This window comes from Panthera leo, chromosome C1, assembly GCF_018350215.1.
Source record: "Panthera leo isolate Ple1 chromosome C1, P.leo_Ple1_pat1.1, whole genome shotgun sequence".
Lineage (NCBI taxonomy): Eukaryota > Metazoa > Chordata > Mammalia > Carnivora > Felidae > Panthera > Panthera leo.
The window spans coordinates 97,665,144-97,680,990 of NC_056686.1; the positions used below are offsets into that span (position 1 = coordinate 97,665,144).

Below are 15,847 nucleotides of genomic sequence, written 5' to 3' on the forward strand. Positions count from 1 at the left end.
GATATTGTTTTGTATTCAAATAGATGTTTCGATGGGATGGGGGAAATGAAAGATTCCTTTACAGAGAGTCAGTATATATATTGGTTATATAAGCAACTAAAGTCTCAGAGGAGGTAGGAATGTTGAGGTCCAGAGTACAATGGTCAGAATTAGCTTGAGAAAAGTAGATCACTTGTCCTTTTTAGTTGAGAGTGAAGATTAAGAGGCCAGGTATTTAGACAGTGATGAATTAAAGGTAAAGGTACATGCTGAGTAACCTCATTCCAAATATATTTGGAATGTGTGTGTGTGTGTGTGTGTGTGTGTGTGTGTGTGTGTGTGTGTGTGTGTGTGTATTGCTTATTTTGACTAATGAACTCCGGGCTCATTTGGTTGTGGAATTAACTTGATACAAACATTGCTATTAATACGTATCCATTATTTTTGCGTAGTTCCATTTGGACTTCTTCTATGCTTTATGGGGCTTTCTTTTTTATTTTATTTTTTTTAACTAAGGCATTTACTTATTTATTTTTTAATATGAAATTTATTATCAAATTGGTTTCCATGCAACACCCAGTGCTCATCCCAACAGGTTCCCTCCTCAACGCCCATCACCCACTTTCTGCTCCCTCCTACCCCTCATCAACCCTCACTCAGTTTATTCTCAGTTTGTTTTTTTTTTTTTAATAAGGGATCAGTTTATGGGTAACAGTATCGGTTTGTTTGTTTTTTTTTTTAATAAGGATCAGTTTAGTTTATTCTCAGTTTTTAAGAGTCTCTTATGGTTTGCCTCCCTCCCTCTATAACTTTTTTTTCCCCTTCCCCTCCCCCATGGTCTTCTGTTAAGTTTCTCAGGATCCACATAAGAGTGAAAACATATGGGATCTGTCTTTCTCTGTATAACATATTTCACTTAGCATAACACTCTCCAGTTCCATCCACGTTGCTACAAAAGGCCATAATAGCCAAACTATGGAAAGAACCTAAATGTCCATCAACTGATGAATGGATAAAGAAGTTGTGGTTTATATATACAATGGAATACTACTTGGCAATGAGAAAGAATGAAACCTGTCCTTTTATGGTGCTTTCTTTAGTTGCACTAAACCATCTCGGTTTTCTTCCCTTTCAAACTGTGGTATTCTTATTTCTCATCTTTCCTTTCCTGTTCTTCTAATCTGGCTTTTCACACCTTGTATTCTTTTGCTTATTTTAGAAGAGATGACTAAGCTTAAAAATAACAAAGAAGTAGAACTTGAAGAATTGAAGAAAATCTTGGTAAGTATATAGTTTCTCTTATTAATACAGAGCAGTTATTTTTCAAAATAATATGAATCTGTTGACCTAGTCTCATATACTATAGATATTTTATATTAGTGTTTTCAGCTAAATATAAAAAAATACACTTGTGTTTTAGTAAAACCACATTCTTATCTGTACCAAGTTTTATACATCTGTCTTGGCAAAAGTGTTTATGTTATTTGAACATGTGTTGACAGTACATTTAAGTAAGAGCAATGCATATGATATAGCTGGTTGTAAATTTGGTATGCCTTTGATACCTTTGAACCACAAAGCTACACTTTTAAGGAAGATATGTATGTTATATATTCAGTAGCTATGTTAAGTGTTCAGATAAAATCACGTTTAATGGATTTGTTAGGGTAGGCTTCATTATGTTTTAATTGATTATAATTTGTGGAGCATGGGTGGCAAACTTTTATTTAAAGAACTGGATAGTAAATATTTTAGGCTTTATGAGCTATATACAGAATGTTAATTCTCCTCTCCTCCTATTTCCACACCCCCTTCTCCTCCTCCTCTCTTTTATTTTTAAATAAAATGTAAAAATTATTCTTAGGTCAAGGGCCTACATAAAGAGATTGTGGGCTGATTTTATCTAGCAGGCTACAGTTTGCCAACCCTTGCTATATAGTATTGTTTATGATTATAGATATTTGATGGTGGGTTTAACCTATTGTGTCTCTACCTGACTTTGCAACTCCTGATTCTTCCATCTCTTGGGAAGCATTATTTCCAAATGCTTATCTTTTCTCCACTGAATTGCTTTAACTCAAACTCTTGTGAATAGTAATGTTTACATTGCTTTCAGATTTGATAATGCAGACTCATACTTTAAGTTTCAGCTTGAATATCAGTTGTTTAGGAAACCTCTCTTTAATACTCTTATCTAGTTTAGGTCTCTGTATGGCTTGTTCCCATAGCCACCCTGTACTTTTCCTGTATAGCATTTATCACAAATAGAATTACTTTATTTTTGGTAAAATTATTTAAAGCTTTATTCACCCTTTTGATTCCCCCTTACTTAGCACAGTAGGTGGTATACAGTAGGTCTTCAGTTAATAAATAGTGGAATGAATGTATGCTCCTATAAGGGCTAAGGGCTAAGAATCCATGCCCTGTTTTCCTTATAAACCTAGTACTTAGTACAATGACTGACACTTTATGAATATTTGTTGAATGAATGAATACTAAAGCATTATTTTTAGTGTAAAGATTCACTCCTATGCAGACAAGAACTGGTTTAAGGTTTTGTTATATTTGGACAGCAATAGAACACAATTAATATCTTGGTCCTTAAAATTATGTTTTGATTGGTAATCTAGCTCTTTGCTTCTTAACTGTATGACTAAGAGCAATTTAACTAAACTCTTGATGCCTCAGATCTCCATCTCTGAAATGCACATAGCTAATGGGGTAGTTGTAAGGGATAAATAAAATAATACATTTGCCCTTTTAACAAACATTTGTTGAGTTTCTATTATGCTATACTCTGGGGGTACAGCTGGGAGCAAATGGATGCATATGCAGCTTTCATGGATCTACAGTCATGAAATAATCACATTTAAATATAAGTCATTCAAAGGTAATATTACAATGGTGACAAAGGCAATAAAGGATTAATTTTCAGTGCTATGAGGCCTATAATTAAGGAATTTGAACTAGTTGGGTCAGGAAAGTCTTTTTTTAAAAAAATAAATATTGAACTGAAATTCAGAGAAGGAAGGGAAGAGCTTATCAGGTAGAGGAAATATTATGTGCAAAGTTTCTTTAATAGGAAGGAGTATGGTGAGTACAACCTCGAGTGAAAAGAAGAGAATGGTACAAAATGAGGCCAGAAAGTTAGGTAGTAGGAGCTTGGCAGTTCATGGCCTTTTAAATCTTATCAGGATAATTTTGTATTATCCCAAGAGGTATGGGAAACTCTAAGGAATTTCAGTAGGGAGTGACTTGGTTTGCATTTTGAAAAGCTCATTTGGCTTGCAGAATTGAGAACAGATTAAGATAGAACAGTTAATTAGACAGACAATCACAGTAGCTAGAGGAGAGATGATTGTAGCTTAGGCTGGGAAGTAGTGGTGAGAAAAAGTGGATGGTTTTGAGAGATATTTAAGATTTAAATACTTAGGTTGATCCAGGATGATATTAGCATTTGTTGAAAAGATTCTTTTTCCCCCTTGAATTGCTTTTGCACTTTTATAAAAAATCAATTGGCTATATTTGTGTGGATCTGTTTCTGGACTATTTCTGTTTTCTTGATCTATTTGTTATCAATTCACTGACATATTAGTGTTTTGATTACTGTAGCTTAATAGTCTTAGATTTGGGTAGTGTGGTTCCTCTGGCTTTAATATTCTTTTTCAAAATTGTTTTAGCTATCCTAGTTCCTTTATCATCTAGATTTTCAGCTTGTCTATTATCTAAGGAAATCCTACCAGAATTATGATTGTAATTGTGATTGTAATTGTAATTGTGATTATGATTGTAATTATGTGAAATCAAGTTAGGTTGAATTGCTGTTATTACTTATGTTGGGTCTTCTAATATATGAACATGGTATCTGTCCATTTGTATAGATCTTCCTTCATTCTTTAGCATTTTTTAGTTTTCAACATACAGATCTGTACATGTTGTATTTATACCTAAATATTTCCTTTCTGGAAAGTGTTTTAAGTAGTACTTAAAAGTACTTTTCCCAAAAAATCTGTATTTTTCCAGTTGTACATTACTAGCAGGTGGGGATACAATTGCTTTATGCATTGGCCTCGTATCCTACAGTCTTGCCAAAATCATTTATTTTTTATTTTTTTAATGTTTGTTTATTTTGAGAGAGAGGGAGGGAGCAGATAGGGAGAGATGCTGTCAGTGCTGAGCCCGATGTGGGGCTCGATCTCATGGCTGGTGAGGTCATGACCTGAGCGGAAACCCAGAGTCAGATGTTTTAATCCACTGAGCCACCCAGGTACCCCTTTTCAAAATGACTTACTAGTTCTTGGAGTTTTTTGCACATTCCTTATAATTTTCTATGTAGACAGTTATTTTGTCTGCAAATAAGGACAGTTGTAGTTCTTTTTTTCTTGTCTAACTGCACTGGCTCAGACTTCCCAGTATGATGTTGAAAAGGAGTGGTGACCATGTACATCTTTGATGTGATCTTAAGGGAAAATATTCAGTGTTTTACCATTAAATATGATGTTTAATTCTAGTTTGTTTTTTTTTTTTTTTTTTTTTTTTTTTTGGTGGAAGTGCCCTTCTGTTCCTAGTTTAAGCTTTTTTTCTTATGAATCTGTGTTGAATTTTGTCAAGTGCTTTTTCTGTGTTTACTGATATGATCATGTTGTTTTTCTTATTTAGAATATTAATATTCTAATCAATGTCATACATTGATTTTCAAATATTGAACCAGGCTTGCATTTCTGGGATAAATCCCAGTTGGTGTGGTATATTATTCTTTTTCTAAATTGTTGAATTTCTGAATATTTTGTTGAGGATTTTTGGTTTTGTGTTCTTGGGAAGTCTATAGTTTTCTTCAATGGTCTTTATCTGGTTTTAGAATCAGGCTAATACTGGCCTCATAAAATGAGTTGGGAAGCATTTCTTTCTGTTTTCTGGAAGAGACTGTATACAACTAGTGTTATTTCTTCCTTAAACATTTGGTAGAATTCTCTGGTGAAATCATCTGGACTTAGAGATTCTTTTTTGGCAAGATTTTAAAGTATGAATCTAATGTTTTTCATTATTACAGAACTGTTAAGGTGACCTGTTTTATCTTAGGTGATTTGGTAGTTTGTGGTTTTTAAGGAATTAGTCCATTTCATTGAAGTTGTCAACTTTCTGTGCATAGAGTTGTTTGTAGCATTCTGTTATTTTTTTAATATCTATGGAGTCTATAGTCTATACTCTTTGATTACTAATATTGGTGATTGGTGTCTTCTGTCTTGTCAGTCTTGATAGAAGTTTATTGATTTTACTGACCTTTTCAAAATAACCAGCTTTGTGTTTTGTTGATTTTTCTCTACTGTTTTTCCATTTTCAGTTTCATCAGTTTTGGCTCTTATCTTTACTATTTCCTTTCTTCTACTTGCTTGGGTTTATTTTGTTCTTTTTCTAGGTTCTTAAGATGAAAACCTAGATTGTTTTGAGACTTTTCTTTTCCATTTAAACATTTAATGCTATAAATTTAATCACTTCCTTAACTGCATCCCACAAATTTTGATATCTTATATTTTCATTTTTATTTAGGTTAAAATATTTTCTAATTTCTCGATTTCCTCTTTGACCCTGGGGTTATTTAGAAGTCTGTTATTTAATTTCCATGTATTTGGAGATTTTCCTCTTTTACTTATTTCTAGTTTAATTCCATTATGGTTCAAGAATATACTTTATTATTTAAATTTATAAAGGTTATAATCTATCTTAGTAAATGTTCCATGTGTACTTGAAAAGAATGTGTATTCTGCTGTTGTTAGGTCCTATATGTGTTCTTTAAATGTTAGATTCATTTGATTGATGGTGTTGTGAAAATCTTCCGTGTTGTCGATTTTTTTTTTTTGTCCTGTTATATTATTACTGAGGGGTGTTAACATCTCCTATTTTGATTTATTAATGGTCTATTTCTCTATAATTACGTCAATGTTTGCTTCACGTACTTTAAATTTCTGTTATAAGTCTCACATTCATATAGAACTATTCTGTCTTCCTGACAAATTGATCTTTGATCATTATTAATATCTCTATCTCTGACAGTATCTTTTTGTCTTGAAGAATGTTTATGGTTTGCAAGGTATATCTTTCAAACTGGATTAGTCTTTTATTTGTAAACACTTGTGTATATGTATATATGTAGTCTGTATATAATTGGGTCTTCCTATGTAATAGTGCATAGGAGTTAGCTTTCTAAATCACAGATGCGATCATGTTATAGCTGTATCAAAATTTTAAATAGCTCCACATTGCCTATAAAATTGAGACTCTATAAACACAATTTAGTAGTTTTTATTATTAATATAGGGCCTTTATTGTCAAGCCTTTAATAAACCGTTGTGATCTCATGCTTAAGTAAACAACATGAAAATTGACTTAAATCTATGTTGGATAACAGGAGGAGTTGATAGTAATTAAGCACCTGTAAGTAAAGAGTTAATGGTTGTTTTATACTTAGTTTTGCTCACTTTCTAGAGCTCTGCCATCCAGTATGGTAACTAGAGGCCAAATGTGGCACTTAAATTTAAATTAATTAAAATAGACCAAATTAAAAAAAAAGTCAGTTTCTCAGCTCCAGTAGCCACATTTGAAGTGATCAGTAGCTACCGCATGTTCCTGTTATTGCAGAAAGTTCTATTGTATAGGACCCATCTAAAGCAAAGATTGACAGAATTTTTCTTTAAAGGGCCAGTAGCAAATTTTTAGGCTTTGTGGGCCATGTGGTTGGTCTCTCTTGCATCTATACAGCTTCATTGTTACAAGGCAAAATGGGAATATACAATATATAAATATGTTGGCTGTATTACAGTAAAGCTTTATTAAAAACAAGTAGGGACTGGATTTGGCCTGTGGGCTGTAGTTTGTTGATCCTTGATTGTCTAGAACATTGAATTTAATTCTTTTTTTTTTTTCAATATATGAAATTTATTGTCAAATTGGTTTCCATACAACACCCAGTGCTCATCCCAAAAGATGCCCTCTTCAATACCCATCACCCACCCTCCTTTCCCTCCCACCCCTCATCAACCCTCAGTTTATTCTCAGTTTTTGAGAGTCTCTTATGCTTTGGCTGTCTCCCACTGTAGCCTCTTTTTTTTTTTTTCTTCCTCTCCCCCATGGGTTTCTGTTAAGTTTCTCAGGATCCACATGAGAGTGAAAACATATGGTATCTGTCTTTCTCTGTATGGCTTACTTCACTTAGCATAACACTCTCCAGTTCCATCCACGTTGCTACAAAGGGCCATATTTCAACATTGAATTTAATTCTTGATACCTTATTTAAAATTGTATATTGACAAAGGAATCCTCGGGGAATGAAGTAATTTAAAACCATTTCATAGGAAGAATGATAATAAGAATTAGAGATTTTAGAATGGTTAAGAGAAAAAGAAAAGTTAGGGAGTGTTGATAATTCTCTTCAAATATTTGTCAGCTATCATGTAAAAAAGGAATTAGACTTCTATGCGACTAAGAAAGGCAGAACAATGACAATTGCATGGAAGTTATAGGGAAGCACGTTTTAGTGCAATATAAAGACAAACAGGATTGGTAGGATAGTGAGTGACTAATAAATGCTAATAAATTAGAGTGAATTATGCATAAGATAAGGTTTGAATTCAATGACCTGTCTGATTTTTTTTAAATAAAAAATTTTAGGGCTCTGTTTATTCAATCCTTTGTTATCATATTTAGTTTTGGAATTAACTTATTAATTACTTGTTTTCTCTTTTTAAAAAATTTTAGCCAAAGAGAAACTCGTAAGTCTCTTCACTCTAGTTAGGTAGTTTGATCATTTTGCATACGTGTGTGCTTTGGTTGTCATGATTTATGGTGTTCTTAAATAGGTAGAAAACCAAAAGCTTTTAGATGAAAAGAAACAATTTGAGAAGATTGCTGAAGAATTAAAAGGAACACAACAAGAACTGACTGGTCTTCTCCACACCAGAGAGGTTTGTTTAGAAAAGATACATTTTGTCCTGCAACATTTTGTTAGTAGAGTACAGATTTACAGAATAGATTATGGTATAGCTATTAGCTTTGTGAAAGATTTCTTCACAAAATTCCTTTCAAAGGAAGTGTTCCTGCTACATTTAATGTACTAATGATTTATGTGATACACATCTAGAAAATCTTCATATTCTAATGTGGGAGAGAGAGGTCAGCATTTCAGATATCAGGATTATGCATGATGCTATGGTTTATAACAATCACATTTTTGATGTCTTCAGTATTCTTAATTTAAACATTTAAAATTTAACTTTTGTTAAGTTCTTAGTTTACAATAATTTTTATAGTGCTTACGTTATAATTTTGGAATATGTTTTTTATTTTATAAAGGTATTTTTTCAATCCATAACAGTATTACGTTGTAACTATACAATAGTTTAAAATAGTAAGAACAGCTTAGTTTTTAAGATACTGCCTGACTTCATTAATTATTATATTTTTTCTTGATAATATAACATTTTAATGGAGATTAATTACCTGGTTGAGTAAAACTGATGAAAATATTTTATAATTTGTAAATATAATTTTACTGGTTGAGCTTTAGAATATCAAGATGGAATTTACTTGTATTACATTTGTCATTATTCATTATTCTAAAATTATAATGCTTTTGGCATTAAGTCTATTAAATTTTAAAATGTGACATTTTCTTACCAAATTTTTGCCTAATATATGAGTTGATTACAGACTGACCATACTTTTAAAATAAGAATATTGTAAAAATGTTTGCTGTGATTATACACATTTATTTTCCAGAGAAAAGTGCATGATTTGGAAGTACAGTTAACTGCCATTGTGACAAGTGAGCAACATTATTCCAAACAGGTTAAAGAGCTGAAAACTGAACTTGAAAATGAGAAGTAAGTTTTCTATCTTATAAATAGCTTATATATTTCATTTTTAAGCTTTCTGGTAGTTAATAAATTAGTAAATTATATTCAATATTTATTTGAATGGGGTTAAAGTTGTATTTTATTCCTAATTAGAGATCAAAATAATTTATTAATTTTACTGCTGATGAAATTAACAATGGTGTGTGTGTGTGTATATATGTATATGTGTATATGTACACATACACATACATATATACATATATACATACACATATACATATATACACACACATATATACACACACCATTGTTAATATATATATACAAATACATATACATATATACATATACATATATACATACACATATATATATAATTGACATAAAAAGAGTATATCACAAAGTTGAGAACTTCTTTAGAATATCAATATATTACTTTTCTTGGCGATACTTAGTTCCTCATAAAAATAATTATTTGCAATTCTACCCATTTATTTTGGTTGCTTGTTAAATTATTTCATAGATTTGTTTTGGTGAAGTGACAAAATACATACAGGTCATTGAATTCTGGGTAAAACTTATTAACCAAAATTCCTTTTAGTAAATGGACTGGTTATTTATACATTAGTTTAGTGTTTCCTATTTCAACCTTTCAAAGCTATGTTTGCTTTTTCAACCTTTCATTTTTTAATCTACTCTTAGATGAATTTCCAGTATTGGTTAAGTAGGAGAAGATAATAGGTGCTTGCTACTGAAATCATTCCATAGAACCGCACAGTTCCCCCTTCTTTGATTTAAAATTGATCCTGACTGCACTAATAGCAGTAGTAATCTCTCTTCCAGTGTAGAGTATTTGAGATCTTGTAAGAGCAGTTTAAGTGTTGTACACAAAAATTAAATCTTGTTTTACTTATTTTAATGAAAATATTTTGTTAAAAATAGCTCATGCCTCATGTGCTACTATAATCAAATCACCAGAAGTTTGGAATAGTTTTGAGACTGTCTACTAGAGAAAATTATATGAGAAAGTAAGACACCCTTCAAAATTTGTGGAAAAGTATGGGGAGATGAGGTGTAGGGAATATGCAAGGAAATCTGTGGCATCTTAACTTAGTGTTGAAAATTTCAAACGTGTAGAGGGAATAATGTAATGAAGCAGCACATAGCTATCATTGCACTTCAGAAATTATTAATTAATGGCCAATCTTGTTTATATTCCCAGCCCTTTCTCCCTTTCCCCTAAGATTATCTTGAATTAAATTCTACATCATATAATTTAATAGGTAAATATTTAGGTCTGACATGTTTTTAAAAAACAGGCTTAAGACTACTGAACTAAATGCAAGCTGCAACAGACTTTCACTGGAGAACAAAAAATTAGCACAAGAAACAAGTGAAATGGCCCTAGAACTCAAGAAACAGCAAGAAGATACTGATGTGAGTTGTAAAAGAAAGTACCAGTGACTTAGTTTTCTAACCTGTAAAAATAGGGGGTTTGAATAGATGACTTTCCAAGATTCTTTACCCTTTACAAATCTGATTATCTTAGAACTGATCCTCTGTTTCAGAAGAAAAATGTGCATATTGATTTAGATGGTGATAATGGGCAACAGACTATAGAACTACCCATTGATAAAGTTAATGTAATTTTAAGCGTTAGGATTTTTATGAATATTTATTCAAGTATTTATCGGGTAAATCATATGACAGTGTGGAGGATACAACGATGAATAAAATACCTTCTTTCCTCATTAAGATCTTATGACTCAAGAGAAGAACTAAATGCTCAAATAACTTAAAATACTATGTTATATGTGTTGTTTTGGGGACAAAGTGTTATCTTCTTCCTTGGAGGAAGAGAAGGCTTCAGAGAGAATATAGCATTGATTTTGGTCTTAAAAGATGACTGATTATAAGTTCAGTAGGTAATAGTGAATGGAAAAGCATTCCTTGAAATCACAACAATATGAACAAGGATAGAAGGCCTTAAAGTGTCACTGGGAGACAATAAGTAAGACTTGCTTTTTAGCTGTTGTATATAAATTACTAGGGGAATAATTAAAATAAGGCTGGAAAAATAGTATGTAACTATGCAAGTTAAATAGCTCACTGTCTTGTTTTATATATAACTAATTGAATTTTATGGTGACAGATAAAGGTTTTAAATATTAGTTTCAATTTTATTTTTGTTGAAACAGAATGATTAACATAAACATTTATTATTTCTTTAGAATAGCAAAAAGAAAGAAGAACGGATGTTGAAACAAATAGAAAATATGGAAAAAACTGAAACACAATTAAGGCAAGACTAATGAGTTGGCTTTTTTTTGTCTGGCAAAAGATTTTAGTATGTTTCTATTTGTTATGGTTAATTTAAATTACACTTAATGTTGGATATGGTATAAAGTAAAAAATTAGAATGATTGCTTTGGAGTTCTGCTTAAAAATAAAATCATAACAATGTCTTTTGTTCTATTGTTGAAATAGGTTAGACAGGAATTTTAAAGCATCACGAAGAAAGTAATTATATGCAAGGAAATTTAGAAGCGAAATTTAAAAAAATTAATGTTATTTTAAAACGTTGTCCATGTTTCTAGGTGTTTTCACAATCGTCTATTTTTAATGCCTGTAAACCAGTCAAGTGGATATAACAATTTATTTTAATCCTTGTTGGTTTTAGAGATGACATTTTCCAGTTTTCCACTATCATAAATAGTATTGTAGTAAACATCTTGGAGCATACAGATTTTTTCCCTTATTTTGAATTTGATAGGATACATTTCAAGGAGAATTTACTGAGTCATAGGAATAATTATTTCAATAACTGTTGATAGTCAAATGGTTTCTAATAGGTTATACTAGTTGTAAACCATGCAGTACAATCACTATTGTATGAAAATGCTGGCTCCAAATATCTTTTAATTTGTTTTGGGTATTATTATTAATTTATTTGATAATATAATAGATAAAAACAACTCATTGCTATTAGGACTTGTAATTTTCTTTTTTGGGGGGTAAGTTTTGGAATTTTTTGTGTTTGCTTGCTAGAATTTCTTATTTCTAAAATTGCTTATATCTGTTGCCTGTTAATACTTTTGAGGTCTTGTTTACTTACTGATTTACTTAAGCTTTAAATAATATATTTACATATATTTACAATATATTACAGTACATATTTCCCCCAACTTGTTGTTTTCCTTGCATTTTGGGTAATTTTTTGTTGTGCGTAAATTTTTTTAATTTGAATTAAATCTAGTTGTCTTTTTTTGGTAATTTTTCCATTGCTTTTCTACTTAGAAATGTTTTGCCTGCTTAAAATCACATATTAATCTTTTCTTTAGTTCTTTTTCAAATTGATATATTGATAGTTTTCTTTCTCTTTTTCAAATCATAAAAACATTTGAAGATAGCAGTTTACTTCTTAACACAGCTATGGATCTATGACTTAGGTTTCGATATATAGTGTTTTTAATGTTTATTTTCTAAACAACCTGTTCCTGTATTTTAAGTTTCCTTTTAATCCATTAGTTAATTTAGATGGTTTCTAAATACTTGGGGGTCCTTGTCTGTACTTATATTTTGAAGTATTAAGCTTTGGCTTCTCATTTTGGTTAATATATAGGATTGAGGATTATATGAGGTAATGTGAATAAAGTACTACATATAGTGTCTGGCCACAAGACCGTCGCCATTTTCTAGGTTTGGAAAGTCATCTTTTATTACACTTCTAATGATTGCTTTTGTTGTTGTTGCTCAGTTTTCTCCTTCAGAGAAAGTAGCTGTTATTTCTAGATTGAATCTCTGTGATTAAAGCACTGTACATTTTGGAGATAAAAAATGAAGACCTATTTTAGGGAAAGGCTACCTTTTATTTAGGAGAATTAAAATTACTTAGAAAATATCTTTTTGTACATCTACCTACTCTATGGACATAAATAACTCTGAATATATATGTATATATACACTCTGAAGAGTTATATATAATAACTGTATATGTTATATAATTATATATATTGTATATATATATTATGTAATTATATATACAATATATATTACATATATCACAACTCTATATACTATATATATATATACACTCATATATAGAAGTAAGAATATGCCAATTAAAAATTTTATACTCAGTTAAAGAGTAAATAGCCTGAATTCAGTTTTTACAAGGCCAATTATTTCATATGATTGAATAATATTTATATATTTCTATAAATAGAAATAGCTTCAAGAAGGGGTGCCCGGATGGCCAGTCAGTTGAGCATCGGACTCTTGATTTCAGCTCAGGTCATGATCCCAAGGTCGTGGGATCAAACCCCGCATCAGGCTCCACACTGAGCATGGAGCCTGCTTGGGATTCTCTCTCTCCCTCTCCCTGTCCCTCTCCCTCTGTCCCTCTCTCCTGCTCATGTGCTCTCTCTAAAATAAAATTTAAGGGGCGCCTGGGTGGCTCAGTCGGTTGAGCGGCCGACCTTGGCTCAGGTCACAATCTCGCGGTCTGTGAGTTTGAGCCCCACATCGGGCTCTGTGCTGACAGCTCGGAGCCTGTTTCGGATTCTGTGTCTCCCTCTCTCTGACCCTCCCCCATTCATGCTCTGTCTCTCTCTGTCTCAAAAATAAATAAACGTTAAAAAAGAAATTTTTAAAAAAAACAAAATAAAATTTTAAAAAAAGAAAAAATAAATAGCTTCAAGGATTCAAGACAAAAGACCATTGCTTTCATGTGCAACAAATTTTTAATTTACAAAATTTTGAAAGGATAATACATGCATATGGTACAAAATTCAAAGTGACAAAGGGGGGCACATAAGGAAAGAAAACTGTCTTTCCTTTGTCTTTCTGCTATCTAGTTTCCCTCCCCAGAGGTATCACTGTTTCTTATGTGTGTTTCCAGAGATACTCTCTCTCTCTATGTAAGGATATTTGTCTATGCAAATATCTCAGTCATGTAGTAGTTCATTAAAAATCACTTGTATTTATGTCCCTAATTTATTTGTATAAAATAATAACTATGTCTTGACTATGATGACTAATTTAAGACTAAGGAAGAGTAAAGTGAAATCTTGATTTAAATCAGAAGTACTTCTTTCTAGAGGTTTTTTTAGTGGAAAAAGGATCTACATAGTTTCAAGTTAAATGTATAAATTCATTTAAATGTAGGAGAGGAGGTATATATGTTGACATTAATGCATGAATAATTACCAAACAAAATGAAAATCTAAACCAACAAAAAAATATAGTCAAGCATTTTAGAAATCCCAGAAAATGAATAGAACAAAAAATATAAAGTTTATTACTATATCACTCTTCCATTTCCTTTAAGGAATGAACTGGAATCTGTGCGAGAAGAACTAAAGCAGAAAGGAGATGAAGTTAAATGTAAATTGGACAAGAGCGAAGAAAATGTATGTTATATTTAATAATAAATTGTAGAATAGAATTTCAAATCATAAAATCACCATGTGTGTAAAAAAAAATAAAGTGGAATATTCTAGTGTATAAATAGTGATATAGGGACTATTGTAGACTGCTGACCTTAAAAATACAGGCAAAGCTGAGTTATTTTGCTTACAGGATTTATAAATAAAAGAAATAGTGGTATAATTCTAAATTTCTTTCATAAATCCTCAACATTTAATGTTGATATACATTTTTAGGCTAAAGAGGCTCAAGAAAAAATTTGTCAGTAAATGACATACTGATAAAATTGGTAAGTGTGTGTTGTGCTTTGGTGGGTATGATGTCAATATATAGAGATAGGAAGAAGGTTTTCCGGGAAGAATATCACAAAAGTGGAATAGTACAAAGTATGTGATTCCACCATGTTCTAGGCACTGTTCTGGGTGTCAAGCTTGGACTTCATTTGTTCTGGTGGATAATGTGTGATCCAATTAAAGTTTTTTTTTTTTTTTAATGCTTATATATTTTTGAGAGAGAGCAAGCGAGAGCATGGGGGGAGGGGACAGAGAGAGAGAGAGAGAGTGGGGGGGCACAGAATCTGAAGCAGGCTCCAGGCTCTGAGCTGTCAGCACAGAGCCCAAGGTGGGGCTCGAACTCACGAATCACTAGATCATGACCTGAGCGGAAGTCAGATGCTTAGCTGACTGAGTCACCCAGGTGCCCCCAATTAAGATTTGTTATTAGGGAAGTGATATTTTTAATTTTTAAGAATGGAATGAGGAGATATGAAAGGTGCTGGAGTCAGTTGGAAGGCTTTAAAAAAGTGTCCTGAAAGCTCTGGAAAAAAAATCTTGGAAAGGACTTTGGCCTAGTTTAGTTTACTTACTTCTTCCTGAATTGATTATTGTGGGTAAGGGGTAGAGTAATTTGGCAAAGCCTGAGGTACTTACCCACCTGCTCCTGGAGACAGATTAGCTTCGATCAAACAACATGGATTTAGCAGGACTATCATGGAATTTACACTAACAGAGTTTTCTCGGGAAAGAATGGTGACCAGACCAAAACATAGGTCCTCTATATAGATGCTGTTGGAGCCTGTACGGGGCATCTAATCAGGATAAGTTTCCTGGAAGAAGTGACATTTCAATTTGAAACCTTAGATTAATAGGAATTAGTGGAAGGCAGAGAGGTGGACATAAATATATCAGGGAAAAGAGTGTTCTAATTTACAAGTATACACACACTGTATACAGACCATGAGAGAGTCTTTTGTATTTAAACAATTATGAAAAGTTCATCTTGGTTGAAAGGTGGAGTTTAAGATTGTGGTAATAGTGTAGAGAGTAGGGAAAGATGAGAGTGGAGAGATGAGGATAGGGAAAATGAAAGTTGGGAGAGATGAGGGCAGATTATTTAAAGTCTCATAAACTATATTTAGGAATTTGAGGTTATTGAAGAGTTTTGACCTGAGGAATGTCATGTTTACTTTTAGAAAGTTGTCAGACCATCTCAACTAAGGATGAGATGAGCTAATATTTTGAAGGGCTTACAGTGTACCAGGAACATTCTAGTTCTCTATATATGTTATCTTAGTTAACTGGAACTTACTTTTG

The 15,847-nt window shown here is 31.9% G+C and overlaps 1 protein-coding gene across 1 annotated transcript in view; it reads left to right on the plus strand.

Moving 5' to 3' along the window:
• Nucleotides 1-15,847, plus strand: part of SYCP1 (synaptonemal complex protein 1) — a 121,512-nt gene that overhangs the window by 43,640 nt on the left and 62,025 nt on the right. The window contains exons 15-20 of the mRNA XM_042953545.1: nt 1,199-1,260; nt 7,833-7,937; nt 8,752-8,855; nt 10,148-10,265; nt 11,060-11,130; nt 14,158-14,239. Coding sequence (XP_042809479.1) covers nt 1,199-1,260; nt 7,833-7,937; nt 8,752-8,855; nt 10,148-10,265; nt 11,060-11,130; nt 14,158-14,239 — 542 coding nt within the window. The remainder of the gene's footprint in view (nt 1-1,198; nt 1,261-7,832; nt 7,938-8,751; nt 8,856-10,147; nt 10,266-11,059; nt 11,131-14,157; nt 14,240-15,847) is intronic.